At 41.9% G+C, this 21,062-nt stretch overlaps 1 protein-coding gene across 15 annotated transcripts in view; it reads right to left on the bottom strand.

The window, feature by feature from the left end:
- The window catches only part of EYA4 (EYA transcriptional coactivator and phosphatase 4), a 671,943-nt gene that overhangs the window by 137,684 nt on the left and 513,197 nt on the right, over positions 1 to 21,062 (bottom strand). For all 15 annotated transcript variants that reach the window (XM_085612271.1, XM_085612267.1, XM_085612263.1 and 12 more), the window contains 2 exons: positions 7,182 to 7,324; positions 6,919 to 7,062 (listed from right to left, as the gene is read on the bottom strand). In XM_085612271.1, the coding sequence (XP_085468397.1) occupies positions 6,919 to 7,062; positions 7,182 to 7,324 (287 nt within the window). The remainder of the gene's footprint in view (positions 1 to 6,918; positions 7,063 to 7,181; positions 7,325 to 21,062) is intronic.

The following is a 21,062-nucleotide window of genomic DNA, read 5'->3' as shown; positions in this document are numbered from 1 at the left end:
AGGATATCTGTGCGGGGTGCGGAGGTTCACGGAGCCGGGAGCCTACGCTGCCGTCCCGGTCGCCATCTTGGCTCCTCCCCCTACATATGGATTTTTAATGTGAGAAATGGGCTGGAAATGAGTAAGGATTAAACTAACAAGAAGATGATTTTGACCACAAAGCCCCAGAACATCATTGAATGGTAGTAATGGCTTCAATGTAACAGGGCCAGCTTGGAGAGTCTCTGTCAGAAATGTTGCCTTAGTCTCAATGCAGGGCAATTGCAGTTGACCTCAAATGAGGCACTTTCCTCCATTGTCTGTTCTGGGGAGGGGGAGGCTTCAAGCCCCCTGGTATTTTGTAGGTACTGGTATAAGACTTCACCAGTACAATGAGGAGTAAGCAAGCTACCCTCCCCATCATCATCAGATGCCCCCTTCGCTGGTACGAGATCACGGTCAAAGCCAAAAAAAGAGGAGTCACTGCTGATAGTGGTGTTGTGGGAGAGGCACTGGATTAGAATCAGATAGCATGACAACTGGTTACACCTTAGTTATTTCGAAGTGCAACATTGGGGGAGTTGAGGCGTTCTCAGTTCAGGGTTCAACATGGGCGTCAGCACTGGATCATCGACCGGTGGAGCATGCAACCGCATCGGTCTGCTGGAAACTGAGTGGACAATGGAACCTGGAGCTTCTACTGACATCGGTACTGCCCCAGTAACAGGTCCAATAGGGGCAAATGCAATCGGGAAACACACACACTGGTGGTAATTCAACTGCAGGCCCCTGTGACTTCGTACTGCCTGAAGGCGCACCAGAAGGAGCCGAAAGCACACTAAATATTTGCGGCATGGCCTCTTTGAAGGCCTCTATCTTCTGCAGGGTTGGTGACTGCACAGAAAACTGGGGCATATTGGGGCCAGTTGAGAAATCTGTTCCTTAGCCAAAGACCTCGGGTGTGACTTTGATCTTCATGCCCCTTCACCTTCACTTTGGAGCCAGAGCGGTAGGATGGGGTTGATTCCTATTCTCCTTTCTTGTGCTCACGTTTGGACTCTTGACTTCAACTTAAATAATTTTGAGTGGTAGGTGGAGTGCTTCCGGAACAGTCTTGCGACCCAGATTGAGACAGGTCCTGTGACTTGGACGAGGAATGGAACGTCCCCAACTTTTCGATGATTGGAGACGTACAGCTTCACCTTCTGGTTGGAGATTTCCTTCAGATGCATTAGGATACAGTGGCCATACAACTTAGAGATGTGATCAGAGGCCACACACCAGAGACACCGCCCATGAAGGAAATTTGATTGTGGCAGTCTCTGCTTTGGCTAAAATCTGTCATTTTTCCAGGGAATCAGTCAGACTGCACAGAATGAAAGGAACCAATGCCTGTGTACAGCAATGGCGCTCGTAGACAGCTCTACGTTGGCAATTCCTGGGGGGAAACAGAGTCAGTCCAGAGCTGCACAACATTGCTTACACTGCACAGGAGCACTGCCAGATCCAGCCAAGCGTCTAGAGAAAAGGTGAGGAATCTGCGCGTATATGTATATATCATTGTAGGTCTATCAATATCATTTAGGGGATGATGTTCTGAATGCAATCTAGACATTCCAGAGGGCAAATAGAGTGAGTAAAACAAGTGCCATGATGGACCTACGTATTCTAAATGTGCAAATATCCACAATGGTTATTTTCATATTTGTAGAGAATATTCCTGCTCTGCAGGCATTTTTATGGAACCTGGTTGCAGTGCAAAGCACATGACAAGAAAATAAGAGGCTTATTCCAACCATGTTTTTCTGTGAGTAGTTTCCATGAGTAAGACCTAGTTAACCACAGACATTTGAGTAAAAAAGTCCTATTTCTGGAAATTCATCAGTAAGTCACAACTAAGCCAGGAGTAAGACACACCCATGACTGAAAAATGCTTTGTGTAACAGGCCAATGTATTCAAGAGTAACTCACAACTAAGCCTGAAGCAAGACACACCTACTCATATAATAAGCTTTTCTGGAATGGGCATCATTATATGTGGTGGCAGGCATATGCTACAAAGCAAGGACCCAATCTTCCTAAAATATAGAAAACAAAATGTTGGAACTATATTTCGGTCATGCTTTGCCCTGTTATATCTTAAGTCAAAAGAACTCAAAACAATGAATAGCGAACCTTTTCTGGTTTGTGGTTATTAATTTGATTTTGTTGTGGTTACATTTGAAAAGCACTTTCAGAGTACTGTTAAGGTCACTCCCATTAAAGCTGTGCCCCATCACCTCGATCAAGGCAGAGGATCATGACTGGTAGCACCAACAAGATCGAAGAATTTTCAAAGTCGCTTAAGGATCTTGGGAATAACAAACTCTACAACAATTACAATGCCACAAGGTCTGATATGTAGATGTTTCTACTGAGAAATGAAGGTAAATGACAACAGGCCAGAAACAAAAGATAAGCATCACTTTGAAAAATAATTTCCTCAATGTAAACAGTGCTCATCTGAGACAGTCACAAGGGAATGTATGTTTACGTAGCACAAACAATGTCTATAGAGATGTCTTGATGGTCAATGGAGACACACAGTGTACATTTGTATACAACCCTGTATAGAGCCTCTTCTAAAACATGCCACTGATACAACACAGTACATTTAGGTGAGTGGAAGATTTGTCGCAATACCAAGAGTGCCAGCATTCTTCAGTGAAATGCTAACTTAGAATGCATTACATATTGTGCCTTTTTTTACCCTTTCACCAGGTTTCTTAACCGTACCTACAATGTAGGATATGAGGACTTGTGCACTATTTGACCATGGAATGGCATTTTCCGAATAGTGACAGTCACAGAAAATCCTTAATACCTCTAGTGCTGCAGGCCCTTACAAGCTTCTAAATGCAGAAATGAGACATCATGAGAGCACAGTCCCTTTCATAACCCAAATTCATCTGACATGCCTCTCTCGAGCATGCTTGATTTGAAGCTAGCTCAATTCAGCAATAATCTAATAAAACAGCAAGGGTGCATTTATGCAATTTCAATCATATAACATGCAAGTGATTCAGCATGATTTATTAAAAACCATATTACACGACATGTTATTTACCGAAGACACAAAAAACTTAAAGTACATGTTGCACACGTTAGACACAGTGATGCATGAACCAGAGACAAGTATAGCAGAAGCATCGTAAAAGCATGCTTTAAACGTGAAATGAAAAAGTACATTTATAAGGTAACATAAATTTATATAAACAAGTTGTGCTAATGAACTTTTCATGCATATGTTGCTTATAGACATATATTAACCCCTTCAGCACTGCGCGGATTTCCGCGCAGTGCTGAAGGTTCTGAGCGCGGGCGGGGCCATGACGGAACGGTTCCGTCATAAGCACAGCCCAACCGACGTGCATGACGGAACCGTTCCGTCATAAGCGTCGAAGGGGTTAATGAAAATGTTGATGTTATGTGAAGTGGTCTTGTGATTTTTATGCTTTTTGCTGAGAATGCACCAATTAAAAAACTTGGTGCAAAATGGTGTAGCAATGAAGTACAAGCTTGCGATTTTGCAAATTGATACTAGAGACTTTACAGTTAAAGAAATATTAGAAACGATTTTAGTAGAATGAAATTTGAAAAATGTGCATTTATACGAATTTTGTACATTTTTGTGGTAGTAGGGTATTTCTAACGTTAAGCCATCTCTATATAATAATATTTTGGGAAAGTTCTTTAAATCTATATACATTCTTTACTTGAAGTGATTTAATCCGATCATATTTGAATTAAAGTCTAAGCTCATTTCATTTAAACGTGTGATGCTAACTTAAAGACTTTCATGAAATGATTTTTTCTAATGCTGACCTTTCCCTTGATTTAATACAATGGTTCGTTCTTTGCAAAAAAAATGTTGCTTGTTTTGTCCTGGACATGACTACGCCCTGACAATCTTCAATGTTTTTCAATGTTCACAGTGAAATATTCCTGTGGGAATAGAATTTCAGTTATGGCTATAAGTCACAACTTTATGTATCTTTTCTACCAATGTTAGGCTTGTGTGGATTTACAAGCGTTTGTTTCTCATGACCAGCATGGGAAACCAGCTAGATGTTTCAACCATTTCAGGTGACATGATGTGAGCAGGGACATATGATAGTCTTTCGATGGAGGTGTGTTGCTGAGTCACTGGACTTTACTAAAAGTCTATAGAAAAACAAACCTCAAAGGAGAGGCACTAAATGCCATTGATTTTTCCTACTTAGGATCCAGATGCTATGCTGATCGATCTTTTGCGTTTGACTCTTTGTCGATGCTACAATCGGTAGCTGATGAACTGAGACCTTCTTTGTTAAACCATTTCCATTTCTCAAATTGTCCATTATAACTTAGCACTATACTAATGGACTCGCCCATAATGGACTTTAAGTCTGAATTTCACCCTTTTTCATAGGAAGGACCTGAACTGTTAGAATTTTGAACTTTCCTTCTGCATCAAAGGGTACTGGGACTCTAACTTTGCAACAGAATTTTAATAACCATCTAAAGATTGCTTAAATGTTTGGTGCTTAAAGCAAGCTGTGATATTCTTGACCGCAGTCCTTAAGAAATTGCTTATACTAATGATTTTAGATTTTTTAATACAATAACCAAATTCATTGTCTGAGTCTATTATTGAGTCCTGTTGATCTTCCATTTTGACTGTGGCTAATGTTTTAAATATTTTGTAGAGGAGAATCAGCAAGCCCTATCAGAACATCAGGTTTTACTTCTCTTGTTTTGTGTCGCAATTGCAGAGCTTTTGGTTTGCATAATTCTCACTCGACTTAACTTCTTCATGCGGTTGGGTTTTTCAGTTGCCATTCTTTATTTCTACAGCATGGTATTGAGAATGGTGTATCTGAACTTGATTTCTAACTTGGGAGTTGGCCATCAATTAATGGTCCTCATTCGACAGCTAAAGTGGAGTTTGGTCCCCCTAATTTTCACCCCTCTTGTTGGCGGAGAAAGATGCATCAGAGGATCATTGGCTCTGTCGTAATAGAAATGCCTCGCACTGCCTAATCGTAGAGGGCCCAGTACGGTTAGGGTAGTAAGGAGAGTAAGCATACAATTGAAATGGACGCACTGCTTCGTGATGCAACACAAGTAAGTGATTAGTCACAGTACCAATATTAGTTTTCAGACTTTTTTATATAAGTCTTTCAGAGACCCACGTTCTGTAAACGCCAAGATCTTCCATAAGTCTCCGAAATGAACACATTTTTAATACCTATTCCAAAACAATGTTATGAACCCATGAGCACAGAGAATTGGAGTACATCATTGCTCTACAGCCTTTGCAAGTCTGAGTGATTTCCTCAAAATATTTTTGTATTGAGGCCCTTCTCAAACTTTGGCAGATAATAAGGACAGAAGACAAAGCAGTGTCGAAAGCATGTTAAAATACTGACCATGTGGAGATGGTGCTGGGGCACTAAGGATACATGATTGAGCGCTTACCCACTTCTCTTATGTTTCATTTCTTTGCTTCTCATTGTCCTCTCGCTCTCTTGTTCATGATACTCAATGCATGTCTCTTGACACAGCCCCATTAAGAGTCATACCAAAACGATTCTGTCACTACCTTCATCACCGCTCAGATATCCCAAACAGCCCCTCTCTTCTGTCACTGTACACTTATACTATAATGGTTAATGTCTGCCTTAAGTATGCACAGCACGTGCAAGTGCCCACCTTTTTCTATCACTGTCCACCTGTCTCACTACTGGTCCCTCTCGTCAGTGTCCATTTTCCAGAAGTATTCACCTCTTTTGACACTGCCCTTTCTCCCATCATCATCCACCCTCTTCTGTCACTCTTATCACTGCCCACCACTGCACCCCATTCTGGGTGTTCACCTCTTCTGTCAGTGTCCACCTTTCGTGTCACTCTTCACCTTCTTCGTGACTACTAACAACGTATGCCACTGAACTACTCTTCTCTTAATGCCCACCTCCCATCTGAGTCCATCTTTAATGTCACTGACAACCCTCCTCCAACAGGGATCTCTTCTGTTACTTTCCCTGCCCTCTGTTACTGCCCAGTCTATTCTGCTAATGTTCTACTGTCCCTGCTGGCTTCTGCTGTCATGGCAAACCTCTTCTATGTGACCCCCCCCCCTTTCTAACTCTGTCCTGTGCCATTCATGTCACCTTTCCTCACTTATTCTCTGAAAGTCATGCATATCTCCCGTTTTCTCCTGTCACCACATTCTTTCCCATCACTGCCCTTTTTGCCTGACAATAACCAACTCTTATTGCTTCCCACAGCTCCTGTAACTCCCGCTTCGCTTTTAAAGCACCCTCTCTAATGACTACCCATTACAGGGTACTGGTAAAAGGCAGGTAGTTCTGGGGTAGAGGTAGTACAGAATATGCCTAACTCTTCCATAGCCTTCAGAGGTCTGAGTTTCCCTGTTTTGCACGACTGAACCTAATTTAACATCATTTTATGCTTTTTCTGCAACTTATCTGTGTCTCACCTCCCAAAGCTCCATACCTGGAAGACATTCTTCAGCAATCCGCTGGAGATCCTTTCCTCAGAACAAGCACAGATGACCTTAAAAAGAAGCCTGAATCTAACACAAAAGGGCGATAAAGTTATCACTCTCGTTACATGGGACTAGCTTCTTTTGAGAGTTTTTCTTTACTAGCTTTTCTTTACTTTGCTGGCTCCCGATCCACGTTAGAGAATAAAAAAGGCTGCTGAGCTCTGTGTTTCTTTGATGCAGAACTAGCGTACCACAATGGGCCTGGGGCCACCTATGATACAGTGTCATACCCCCAAAATGTGTCAAACTCATAGTTTAAAGAGGTCTGATGTACACCAATCTGAGCCATGTGATTTAATTTATTTAAACAAATCAAATATAAAACTGAAATCACAGTAGTGGCTACAAACCTGGCATTTGATACGAATAGGGTGTTTGGCCGGGTTGTGGGGTTGAGAAACCTGGACTGTAACTGAGGCACCCACTCTGTAAGGGAGACTGTGTTTGGGAAAGTCCACTTTCTGTCTTGATGCCAGGTAACATCACACCAAGATCTGTGAAAGAAACAAGCACATAAAGTTCTCAATTTTTTCAGACAAACATGAGAACCACTACCAATACATTTTTACATTTAAAATGACTGAACTGTAAAGAAAAAACATAAGCATAATACCATAAGTGGGTAAGCTGTAAGGTTGCCCGGTCTGGGAATAGGCTGTGTACACTGCTGGTTGCTGCATTCCGGAATACTGCGTTTGACCAGCATAGGCCGACATTGTCTGCGCTGCTGGGGTAGAAAGGATGTGTGGGTATGGCCTAAATGTTAGGAAAGATATCATTAGTTGAACAAAAAGCTTTCAATTTCACAACACTATACGGTGTTTAATTATACAGCCTTCATAACTTTGTTGACAACTATGTAGCAAGTAAGTTGGAGAAACCTTGTGTTTAACTATAAACTGATATCACAGTGCTTTTTTTTTTTCTTCATAAACAGCAGTAAGTGTTCACCGGTGTGCGCCGGCTTAGGTCCATCTGAACAACAGTCTTAACATTTGTAGATGCTTCAGCTTGACCATCATGCACCTCAGTTAATTGGCATGCACAGCGTCACACCCACTTTAAGTAAAAAAACTTCTGCATATCGAAGAATCACGACTGAATCAGCATAAATTTAGTTTTGAAATGAACCCTAAGACAACAAATTACAAAAACAGAAAAGAGCTGAATTTTATATTCCTATGCATTATGCATGTATATTTGATTGGGGTGTTCCACTGGCTTGAGAACTTTTTGGGACATTAATAATACTTGGTAAGTATCGAATTCAATTTTTCAGTTCTTATCGGTTTCAATTAGTTGAATATATTTAAACAAAATAAATGCTTTTAATATTAAAGAGATATATTTTTAAAACGAACATTGCAAATCTGGTGCTTAAATTAATAACTGAAACAAAGATGACTTGTGAGCTGCCTTTTCCACCAGCCAAAGTTTTATTTTTTAAATGCTTAGCTCTTTCTACGGAAATAGCACATACCTTTTTTCTCTAAAGTAAAGTAACAATATTACATGCAACTACACTTCTCATGATAATTGGGTGGGCTATATACTCTGCTTCGCCGCCGGAGGTCACAGAATTTTACCCAGTCTGTGCTCTGTTTGGTGTGCTGAGTTCTAGAAAAACTGCATGCAAGACTCACCAACATTAAGTTGGCAAGTGAGAAAATCGAGCGCTAGAATGCCTCCCGGCTAGATTTCTGAATGCGGGCGGTCGTAGGGGGTCGCTACCATTCGCGTTGAGAAAGCTGCCGCTCGAGTAGAAAATCTACTGGAGTGGCAAAAAAAGCAGCACCCTCTGGCGTGCTACCATTCTTGCTGATTTTACAGCATGGAACAAGGTCCAGTGCTAAAAATTAGCATGACGTGCCAAACTCCGCTTCTCGAGGAACCCTGCAAAATCTCGAGGGGAGTGAAACTCTGCAAGTTACACCCACCTGTAATGATAATTCGTCCTACCCACATATATGACCATGTAAACCCTTTTGCTGCAGACAGCCTAAGACTATTTCTAGTGTTAGGATGATATACTCAAATGTTCATATAAGTCGGTCAAGTTAAGCCATGTGCAAGGTTAGTAGCATTAAAGGAGAGGTGCACCGCCTAAGAACGTACAGGATACACAGCAGAAATCTCAGGAGACGTCATTCGGAGTTTCGCAGAATAAACCGCATGGCAGAAATACCACTGCAGCCCGGTTGCGATTTTACTGAAACCAGATTTTGAACTCATTTCTGAGATTTCAAGGTCAGAATGGGAAACAAAGCGCTTTTTTGTTTTAGCGAACAGGAAAACCTGCATTTCCCCCCCTTTTCAGACTCATTTCCCCAGGCAAATTTCCCTAGGTAATACTTTGAGAACTTTGCATGGAAAAAAAAGAGGTACAAGTGCAGTAGCTCTTCAACTTGGAATCTAAAATTGGATGCAACACTGCTTGTGCCTGATTTAGTTTTACAACAGGACTCTGAATGCTTCTCTTTATGTTCTTTGTGACATCCTCAACCTCTTCCTAGCTCTCTCTATGCAATAAGATCTCCAGCATATCCTCCTGCACCGTACTCGCAGGTCACGTTTAAGAGGAGGGTTCCTTGCTCTCCCAAGCGGAACCCATGGGTAAGATAGGGTTAGGTTGAATTGACAATCCACCTGACTTTAAATGTGGGTACAATATATTACTCTACGCAGGCTACTAGGTAATTTGATCTAGTCAAAAATAAAGTGGAAACCCACACAGAGAAGTCTACGAATTTGCATAAGGAGTGGGTAGCAATCATGATGTGCTACCAAGCAAATGTTTTCTGTAAGCGCCTGCTCCTTGATTGAGAGAGATGTCCTAACAAAACATCCACATCCCCTTTACACTTTTAAACCAGTCTCCCATTTTACTCAGGAAAAGTGCTTTGAAATTATCTGAATGTGCATTATTTGTTCTCTATTAAACATTTAGCCTTTGGCATATTACACTTCCTCAGCCCTCTCATCCTCAGTAGCAAGTGTATATATACCACGCTATTAAGCATATGGTATACCCCTTCATTTCACCCTTTGGTGCAAGGCCAAATTCCTTCTATTTACCTAGTTAATACGGGCTGAGCAGATTTTTGACAGTAAAACTGTTATGGCATGGAGGGTGCAGTCACCTTTTTTTTGCTTCCCAGAAACCACCTTTCAATCCCATCTTGATTGCTCGCAACAAGTCGCAGAAGAGCTGTTAGCTTGAGAAAGCTTGAGGTGGGATTAAACAAGGGTACTAAAACATCTTGGTGTGGCTTCTTCCAAGAACAAATACTTCCTCTGCAAGAAGCCGCAGCTCCCTGGAAACCAGTGCTTTCTTCAAACTTACAAGAGTGTGAAAACTTGGTTCAATCCAGAAAGTAACCCAAGGATAAGAAAAGAATAAAAACGGAAGTGACAAACCCCACTGCAAGAGAACTGAAGTTTATAGTGGCATTTATACCACACAAAAGAAGGAAGAAAGAAGCCAAACCAAAAAAAAAATAGAAGGAAGAAAGAAGCCAATGTAAAGAGAATCAGTTTCTTAATTGACAATATTAACTCAATTTGAATTATGGCACAGGACAAAAACTATTTTGAAAAAAAAACTAACATTCACGTTGTTTTTGACAGCAGTGATTCAATTCTAAATATACAATGTAAAAGCATACACTACTGGACTATGAGCTAAAGCCTCCGTGGACAGTGCTGCCTCGTGATGCCAAAGATGCATGCTGTCAAGTTAAAAGATTTAGTAGGAAGCTGGTGTCAGCTAATGTAACAGACACCTCCGTTAATTTAACTCCCTACACTTCAAAAGAAAACAGCACATAAAGACAAACCCCTTGACCCAGAGCGACACTCAATATCTACAAATAAACAACTATAGAGCTCCGTGCAGAGACTGGTTAGCTCTCCCACTTAAAAATATTTTTATAGTCGGAAGGAGTGGGGGGGAATATTTATCAGCGCCATTTGATGATGCTGAGCTTTACACTGGCAAAACGGGACATTGCACGTCAGTGAAAGGCTGGGGCTCTACCTCCGCTGTCGGCATGGAAAAATTAGGCCTGGCCGGTAAATTCCGTTCCGCTCGCGGAATTTGCGGAATTTGGGTAATTTCGCGTTCCGCGGAGAACGCGAAATTGCCCAAAATTCTGGTTTCCGCGACTTCGTGAAATTTTTTGCTTGTTCGCGTTCTCAAAATGCGTGTTCGCGAGATATTTCTCCCCGAGCACGCAAACAGCGATTGTGAACAGGAAAAAAGCATTGCGAACAAGCAATTCCGTGTGTTCGCGGAATTTCTGCGTGTTCGCGGAGTTTTTTACCGTTTCCCGAAGATTTGCGTAACGCGATTACGCAAATTCCGCCCACCCCTAGGAAAAATGGGTTGGACTTTAATATGGGTTTGGAGGCTCCCATATTTCAGGCACGTGGGTGCCCGATGAAGCACTATAAGATCTGGAAGAGGTGGGCGGTGTATCGAGGCTTGGACCTACAGCCCCCCGTTGTGCGGTATGTGGCACTTGAGGGATGAGCTGGACGGGAGTTGTGGTTCTGGGCTTGTTGGGTCCTGTGAATTGTGTTCTTCATGTGCGGGTGACTGTGTGCTAATATTGGTGGTGCGTAAAGACAGTGCGGGGGGTTTGTTTTCTCATAATTTCATTCTTTGTATAACGTTTATGTAAAATGTCAACGCAACATGTTTTCTGCGATATGTGGTAGGTTGTCTCTGGGTTACAGAGCTCTACATTATTTGTGATAATTGACAAAATAAAAATTTGTTGTTAAAAAAGAAAAAATCAACCTTGTGTTATGAAGTCTTTTGCCTTAGCTTGGACCTAACTTCAAGAAGAATCGACCTTCTTTACAGAAACATTTTTAGTTGTGGGTTAGTGCTAGTTAAGTATCTGGTTGGACAAACTAGTGGAATGCTATCAGCAGAGTGGGAGTGTTCAGAAAGTGACACCACAAATAATAGCTTGTCTCTCTAAAACAATCCTCTACTTGCAGCACTTCTTGACACTTGTCGCTCATGTGTTAAACGTCTTTTGTGAATTTGGAAAAAAGGTTTGGTAGCGCAATTTTCAAAATAGATGTATAGGCATACTTGTGTTTCAAAGGGCGAAATAACTGTTTTTGGAATGAATGAAGCTTCCTGTGGAAAACCACCAATGTCACTCTTGGAATATACTTAGAAGAAATATTAAGGGGCATATTATCAAGAAACGTCGTTAACATTATCGCCGATTTAACTGCAGTTTTCTGCCGCTAAAGCGGCGATAATGGGCTTGTTAATATGCCGCAGAGAATTCCCATAGAAACCCATGTTTTGGTGTGAACATGGGCTTCCATGGGAATTCTCATGGGCATATTATCAAGCCCATTATCGCCGCTTTAGCGGCAGTTTTCTGCCGCTAAAGCGGCGATAATTTTAACACCGTCCTAGATAATATGCCCCTAAGTACTTGGACGTGATACTTGTGATTCCTCTGAGTTCTGTTTCTGTTTTCGGACTTTCTTTTCCAAATCTGTTTTGGGGGTAGGGCCTTCCAAACGTTGCTTAAACAAATTGGGATGTGCTGCAAGACATAGACTCATAGCAGAGATGCACCTCAACTGACTGACACCCAAGTCTGTCAGACGCTGTTTCAGGTTATTTTTTAATGTACTCACATACCCACTGTTCATCCTGCAAATTCAAATACGATTGCAGATCAGTTGTACGTAAAAAATCCTGTCCTAGGCATCATGCTTGGGTTCTCAGTGTGCATACTTCATGCACCCCAGCCAGAGCAGCGATGGATTTCCAAGGAACAATCATTGCGCAGACAGAGGTCAGAGAGTGAGTGGATGAAGCCGAGCCACTGGGAGCGGGCTGCACTGCAGCGCACTGAGAATTGCTGCACCTCTAACAGCATGCTTGCAGACAGGCGGAGGGGGCGGGGTTAATGCGCGTGCGGGACATCACCCTACCATAATAGGGGAGGGGGAAACGGACCAACGAGCAGATCAACTCAATTCTGTGATCTTGGATTTTTTTGGGGGGTGGTACAGGGCTCGACAAATCCACTCGCCCGCTCGCATATGCGAGGTAGAATTAATGAGGACGAGCTATTTTTAGGTCCTACTCGCCCTTTCTGGCGAGTAGGAAAACAAACTAACTTTTATCCCCTGTCTTTAAAAACGGAGCAAATGTGACAAGTTAACAAGATTTAAAGGCATTTTTATTGCTCACAAAGCTAATGAGCAATAAAGATGCCTTAAAGTCTTGTTAACTTGTCACATTTGCTCCGCTTTCAGAGACGGAGGTCAAGTAGGGTGAAGTTAGGTCGAGGAGATTTTTGAAGGTACTAGACCTGCAGGACTAGTAACATTTTTCAGATTTTTCGAGCCCTGGTGGTAGGAAAGTGGCGTGTTCCTGCGCATGTGCCAGGTGAGCGAGGTTCTCGCTCTGAAGGCACAAACCAGGACAGTAGGTGTTATGTTATTGACGAGGCATACGTTTGATTTTGGGATTATTTCTGATCTGACCCGGGGCGGGGTCAGAAGAGCTCCATTCATATAATGGGGCAGGGCAGGGGATCGCCAGGAGGATGTAGTATACTGGCCTTTAGTGTAATGCACCTTTCCTGCTTCCCTGCCTTGCTTCTCAGCCAGTATGGATGTTCTGTGGAATGTTGGTGCGTGGTGAGGTAATAGAATGTTGGTATGATTGCTCCTGGTGGGGCTCTCTACTTTACTCTGTACTGAAGACCTATTCTACAACTGGTTCTGTACTCTTTGCTTGATACTTACCTACAACTAAGAACTGTATCAATAAAGCATACATCTTTGTACTACACCTCAACTACATGGACTTATTGCGGAAGAGGATGTGGAGTGGGTCGTCTATCATGGAAATGCAGTTTCCGCCTTGTCCACTGCTCGGGTGGCTTTTTGTGACTGTTGAGTCCTGAGGAGCAGAATCGGGCACCTTTACTTTTGACTGTCGCGAAAACGTCCTCGAAGACAAGGAGTCCTGTAGAGCACGAGCTCTGTGGCTGTGGACTGGGGAGAAAGCTGCTCCTCGTCGTCCCTTGACCCCCAAATGAGTGCACTTGTAACCTGGTTTACCTTTTGAAACAAAACTCTGTCTCGGCTAATGGCGGCACACTTGCCTTCAGTCTGCACAGTTCGTTCAAGGAATGTCGAGTGCCTGCGACCGCCGCAGCTGTCACAACGTGTTAATTACTGTTTAAAAGTTGTTGCGATCACGGACTGCAAATACAGGACAAGCGCCAGTCTCCGTTATTTTGCCTTTTATTAGACTGAGCTGTGTGGAAGGCCAAAGCGTCTTATTAATGACCGAAAAACCGTACATCACTGTTTTTTCTATCACATAATATGCTTAAGAAAACTTGTAAAACCGAACGTGTAGTGAGTGGAACACTGTTTTCAGTCCTAAAGGGGAGCTCTAAAAACAGCTCGAATTAAAGCAATAGACAATTTAAATAAAATAATTTTAAATCGGTCCTAAACCGGTCTCAAGCCTTAGGCTGGGGAGCAGACGCTGGGTGCATCTTGTTGGCTTGTGAGCTCAGAGGACCACTGCGGCGCTGCACCATGTGGCTGTTGAATATCTCCGCATTAGCTTTGCTGTATCCTGAAAAATTAAAACAGTAAAACATGCTTTCCGAGCTATAGTTGGACGATTTGAAGAGATTCTTTAAATGCAGATGTAGCGTTGGGGTGGGGCGGGATCAATCCTCAGGAGCTACTGACTCGCCATGAAACGAGAGTGCAGCACCGCCACATGTATCGCTTTTCATGCGCCTACAGAGGTCTAGAGGACTGTGGCATCGCTGTGTACTGCCCAAATAGAGAAACTCGGGTACAGCTAATAGCAAACCCAATATGTGCGACCACAATCTGCATTTGAGTTCCATGTATTGTATCTGTAAGTGAAGAACTACATAGGGGTTCTTGTGGCAGGCTTTGAAATAAGCGATTACAGCCCACCAGTTTTAGATTTCACATGCCGTCACTGCTTGCAGTTCCCTTTACGTAGTTTTTCCACTGCATTGTGTGAGCGAGTGCCTGACTTAGGCACTCTACAGATTAAGTCGATCTATATGCACTGCATTACTTATGAGAGCCAGGGTAAGAATGCAATAGGATCACAAGAACCTCAATGTGGGAGACAAAGTTGAAATGAAAAGGCCAGTGACACCACTGTCAGATCTCTGCTTACACACACAAATCCCACTGAAGATGCCCTTACTGCTGTGACCGGACACTGAAAGCTGCCCCCGCCAGGAGTGAAAAGAATGTATGAGCTGCGGTACTGCAGTGGCATCACACTCACTCCTGATTTTACAGAAACACATTGCACTGGAAGCTTGCACTGCTAGGACAAGGTGCAGTGAGATGACATTACTGTTCTAAAAATACAACACAGAAAACAGGTCTGTTTATAACAGATGGGAAGTTAAATACACTTATAAATCTAAAACAGATTACACAAATTTCATCAGGCTAAGCAGAATACAAGGCATAGAGGAAGAGTACATGGCATTAATAGAGTACAGAAATCCAGGCGTAAATTGAATTGATCCTTGAGTTGTGTACAATCTATAAAGAAAGAAGAATCAAAGACTATTGTAATATAGCCTTATAGGCCACTGCAGAAGGCTATACCAGTTGTTAAGAGGCCCTAAAACATATATAAGCTCGACTATAGGAGAGGGCCTATAACGAGGAAGGGGGCCTTAACAACCAGTACAGCCCAAGGCAGTAGGGCTACAAGGCTTATTAGAACAGTCTACACACTGAGAGTAGAATGTCCTAAATTAAAAAGGGAGCAATAGAAAGACAAATATTGTAAAAATGGAGCGCAAGGCTTATATAAGCCATTATTGGTCCTGAGCCAATTCATGGTCTTCAATGGAGCTCCCAACATTCCAATGTTCTAATCCAATTTATAGAAACTAACACTATTTTGGGAGTAGAAACCTCCTGCTGAATTTCCTCTACCACTGGGATGATGACATGGAGGAAATTATCCTCTGTTTTTAGAGTTACCTCCAGAAATGGGAAACTATAAAGTTCCCTACCAACTCTAAGAGGGCCTTAGTTTCCAAGCGGTGTACACTTCCTGGTCGCTGCAAGCGGTGTACCCTTCCTGGTAGCTCTAAGCTGTGTACCCTTCCTGATAGCATCTTATCATATTCCTGACCTCAACCAGCTATTCTGTGTAACTCAAACCATTCTTTTAATCTGTTAAGAATTTATTTTAACACCCAGCTGGCAGATTCTCATTAAATCAAATGCAGTGATGCTCCCAAAGAATGTATTGCTGTCCGCTAGTCTACATACACGTACACATTTTTCATACATTTGTACACCGTCTACTATGGAAAGTCAGTTATATTTTTACTTCAATTATATATCTGCCGTCTATACTGTCCTATTATGCTTGTGAATCAATCTGTACTATCTTAAACTCTCTGTGACCAAACAATCCAACAACATTTATTTCCCTTTCTTAGACAAAACTTTCTGCACCTCAGACAGCAGTATAAACCGTAAAAACACCCTCTCAATATTTCCATAAAAAATTCACTGGCTCTTATGTAACCCGTAAAACAAAACTAGACAGTGGAGAAAAAGACTGCATTTTGCTCATCTACACTGGTATGGAAATGATACACCTGCTGTAGTTTTCACCCTGGGCTGGACTGTTCCTACTGGTGCAGGACCAGTGTTAATATGAATAAGGTTGATGCCCTTCTGGGAGGGCGCACATGAGCGATGGTACTGAATGAGTTTAGAGCAATTACCAACCGCACAGACGGATTCGAGTATTTTCATCCATCATCTGTTTAGCTGCCTAGGTAACTTTCAACCAAGTGTCAGTTATGGTGCATTGTATTCCACTCCTCTCTGATCCCATCAGTAGTAAAATTATAAGATTTCTCCTCTTTATCATAAAGACAATAAGGATTCCAACCAAGTAAAGTTTATTGGGCTATACATTACAAGAAACACAACCAACCAAATAAAGAAACCACCTAACAATCCAACCGTCTCTAGAATGCCCCATCCCCAGCACACTAGTGACACATATCACGTGAAAAAGCACAGCTCAAAATACACTCCACACAGCCCAACATACATCATACAAACATGCACTTCTAAACTACATACAATAAGGCCTGGTAAAGAAGGTGGTTAGGTGTCTCATCTCTGGAGCTAACTTGATTTCATAAAGACTGTAGGACTTCACAGGCCCCTCCATCCTACTTGTCAATTTGTTGATTCTGAGAACGGGGTGGGCAGCAACAGAAATACTAACATGTACTCTACACATACTTGTTCCATTACTGTTGAAGACACATAGAAGATTAACCTTCTCTCTTATTCCTTCCCCCAGCATCTTCTTTGACATACATTTTAATTTCACTATAGCAACCATGAGTACAGCTAGCCTCGTTTACGCATCCAACATTAGAAAAAACTTGAGGGTAATTTCTTAAGTGTCCCAAATTATCACCAGAGTGCAAAGATAACTTGAGATATCTTGAAATGACTCTTATCTCAATTTTCCATGAAGCACAAAAGCCCATGTTCCTTGATCAAGGTCCAGACTTACTTCAAAGCACTTTTTGATTGCTCCGCCCAAAAACTGGTCCCCTTCTTTGCAACAATCACCTTTTCCATTGCTGACCAGTTCATAAAACTCACATTCATCTCGATTATTAATCGACAAATGTATGCAATTTCCCTTGAATGAATCAGGCATGCATCGGATTTAGATAACTGCCTTCCCTTTAAGCACATGTTCATATATTTCAATATCACTTCTCAAGCTTTTACCATTGCTGACTAGCCTTGTTCTTAATGAAAGAAATTAATGCATTTATGCGGTTTCTGTTGAATAATTTGGGGCAAACCTCATATTTGGTTAGCTTTCCACTCTTCACCTTTAAGGACATTTTCACACACTGTACTAGTAATTTAGGTTTTACTGGCCTTGAATCAGCCATCAGAAATACATTATCTTCAAAACATAAACTTCCCACTTTGGTTCTCTATTGTGCTGAACACTACTATGCGCATCTCTGTCACACACTGGGACGTACAGACCAAAACAACATCGTTATTTAATGGACAATTTGGTTAAACACAAATTTCTTCAATGCCGAATGTGCGCATCGCTGTTTCGTTCAGCTCGGCACACCATGACACAAAGATCTCACATCAGATTAAATCTCTATGAAAAAGGATATACCAGCACTTGTAGAAGTAAAAAAAAAAAACAAGGATCCAAACTTCATGCTAATGCACAAAAGCAAAATTTGGGATGCCAAGAGTACATCAGCACACTTTCTTCCCAGCTGACTGTGCTACCGCAGCACTTCACAGTGACCTCTTTGAAGCATGAAGCAATAATCTGTGATGATTCCGCTCCCACTGGCCAGCACCTTCCATCTTAGTTATGCTCACCTTCAGCATCTTCACAGTTGGCATTCATGTTTAAGTTTCACTAGCATGCCATCTAAACACCAAAAACCTCACAGAACAACCAATAAGTGTAGCGTTGTTTATTCTGCTGTAGGTTTACAAGGACTCTCCAAATGAGAGGTGGGTTTACTGGACTGCTGGTTTTTCAGCAAAGAAGATACACAACCTGGCCATACAGGAAGTATCCACTGATCCCAACCAATCTCCCACAAATGTCACAACCTCCAAGACCCTCCACATATTTCAAAGAGCTGCCCTGGAATCTTATCCACACATACAAACAGGGCATCTTCTACCACTGTTCTTTGGGCATCTTCTACCACTGTTCTTTGACCCTCTTCTGGATCCACTGACACTGATTGATGCATAGAGCCATTTAGCCTCGTAACTGCTAATGTCAATTAATGTCTCTCGCTCATTCAGGATTAATACTGCCAGGGGGCTTTATTACACATTAATACCAGGGGGCATTGATGATCCTTTCACCCTAGAGTCTGTGATGTTCTTTTCAGCTTGGGACTATTTATTACTCATTATTGTTGGGGCATTGGGACTCATTACTGCTCTGGCAGTGATGCTCATTACTGCCTGAGCTACCAAGGTTTTTTCTTGCGTGGGATTTCCTTACAGTCTGGGACCATTGATGCACTTTAGAGCATAGAGGCTCATCACTGTTTGGTTCCATTCATGTTCATTACTGCCAGGAAAATCTGTAGGTCAAAACTGACTCAGAACATTGAGACTACATAAAACCGAGGCTGCTAAGGCTCTTTTCTGCTAGGGGCCAGTGCTATGCCCAGCTACATGGCGCCATTATTGCCTGGGACAACTGATATTCTTTACTGGAATATTTATGCAGATGCTATACATTTTAAACAAAACACCATTTAAAAAAGAATCGTACATACAAAAATAGGGGTACCACGGTGTGGTTGCCACTGAACCAAACTGAATGGCTGTGGTGTACAATATTTGCATGCACCAAATGGGTGGATAACACTGGTGGAAACAACACATTTGCGGCTAATGGGAGATACAGGCATATATATACATACTTATAGGGATTAGGGTATCAGTAATCACGTGTGTCCTTGTTACAGGAAGATATATCATTTTAATGCTTTGGGGAACTCCTGGAGGATGGGGTTTGCATACATTCCTGATTGCATAGAGTTTCAGTATAGAGGTCCTAACATATCAGAGGGCTGGAACCTGAAGTGGCACAGGGTGGCCAGGTTTAGCAAGTCTATTGTGGCTAGCATATTTTAGTTTTATGCTTAAGTTTAACAGAGAGGTATCAGACAAGTAACTGGGGGATATGCCATGTATTGCTTTGTACTTTAGAGTGAATAGGGTGTATATGGTGACTGCAAAGTAAGAGTCATGTTTTAGTCCTGTTAAGAATGACCATGCATTACCGGGGAGGGCCACTAATAGGTTATTTATTATTATTATTTTTGAGTTTTATATAAACCAGTCCCAAAGGTATCAGAGAGATTTACAGGTTATGTGATTAGGTTTACTAGAAGTACCTTGGGGATTCATATGGGGTCAAACGAGTCAGAGAAAAAAAGTATAGAACAATACAGCGTTAAGATGGTCAAAATAGTCCCAAAAGTATATAACAATGCAGCATTAAGGTAATGTAGTTGAAAACAGACTAAAGAAGGAAAGAGTCAGGTGACCATCTTGATGGAGCCTGTCAATGTGGGTTGGATCTTTGGGAAACGTAGATCAGCTTGTGCACGCGCTGAAGTAGTTGTTGAGCAGTAAAGCTGTGAGGTCTAGTTTGAAGAAAAAGAGGGTATGCAGCAGAGATCTTTATGGAGTAAGGAACTATTAAGCTACTCTACTATTTTTAAGTTGCGGAGTGTTTTATCTGCATTTAATGGGCTGTCTGGACGAATGTTGCATATTTTCAGAACTTGATATTGTACAGCAATGGCTGTAAATTTGAAGGATCTTAGCCGACAGATGGTCATTAATGTTCAGCGTTTTAAGGGTCCTTAATGCTTGGGGACCTTCATGTTAATTGTTAACGGATACCAATGATGAGAACAGATTACCAACCCCTGGTCTGCAAGCCAAAAATTCCTTCCCTGGCTGTTGGCCAATATGGGGGTGGATGGTAGAAAAAGTACTTACGAAGCTGGCAGTTTTCTACAGTTTACCCCATGGCACTGCCTTCTTATCTCTTAGTCACTCTTTACTAGGCGCCCTATCTTCTGCCAGCCTCTCCCTCACTACATCTTCCTCCTTTCTAGGAATCCTTAAACACAATTCTCCCTTTCTATTCATTTTCAAAGCTCCTCTCCTCCTTTATACGCCTCTCCTTAAACATCAACCTCCCCATCTTTTCAAGGCGGTATTATTCTCATTAATTCACTCTTCTTTTTCTACAGGATACTTTTTGCCAAATAATACAGCGCTCATGCTTTTTGCGCACCATCTCCTCTTTTTGACCCTGCGGGTCCACTGGTCTTTCACTCCAAAAAAAGTCAAAACTATTGGCTTGACCAATGCTGCTGCAGCAGAGCAACCACAAACCCATTGTTTTATACTTACAACAGTATGTGGGATCGGATCACACCTAGATCAGATTAGAAACAGGAGGAGAAGCTTTTTAAAGACAGATGTGCCGGACAGTAATAGACAGTAGCACGTATAGCTGGTTTGTGCATATTTACAATTTAATGAACAGGGAGATTAATGGATTTATCCCGAACCAAGCGACTGCCTGTGTGGTCCCATCTCAAAGTTGAGATTAGGAAAATTATTAGCAAAGGATCCGAAACCAATGAAAACCAGAGGCATCTTTTTCAGGTAATTCGAGGTAAGTAGTTCTATATGTAGTGTGTCCGAACGATCTGTGGTGTAAAGGTAATTGATGATGTAAAAGTAAGTTACCCTCTTGCTTTGGCTAGTTTTAGTACCAGGTTAATTGTGCTCATCACAAATCAGTGTGAACCCCAACCACACAACTGGGGTTAAGGTT

This window comes from Triturus cristatus, chromosome 6, assembly GCF_964204655.1.
Source record: "Triturus cristatus chromosome 6, aTriCri1.1, whole genome shotgun sequence".
Lineage (NCBI taxonomy): Eukaryota > Metazoa > Chordata > Amphibia > Caudata > Salamandridae > Triturus > Triturus cristatus.
This window is presented reverse-complemented; position numbering and strand designations above follow the sequence as displayed.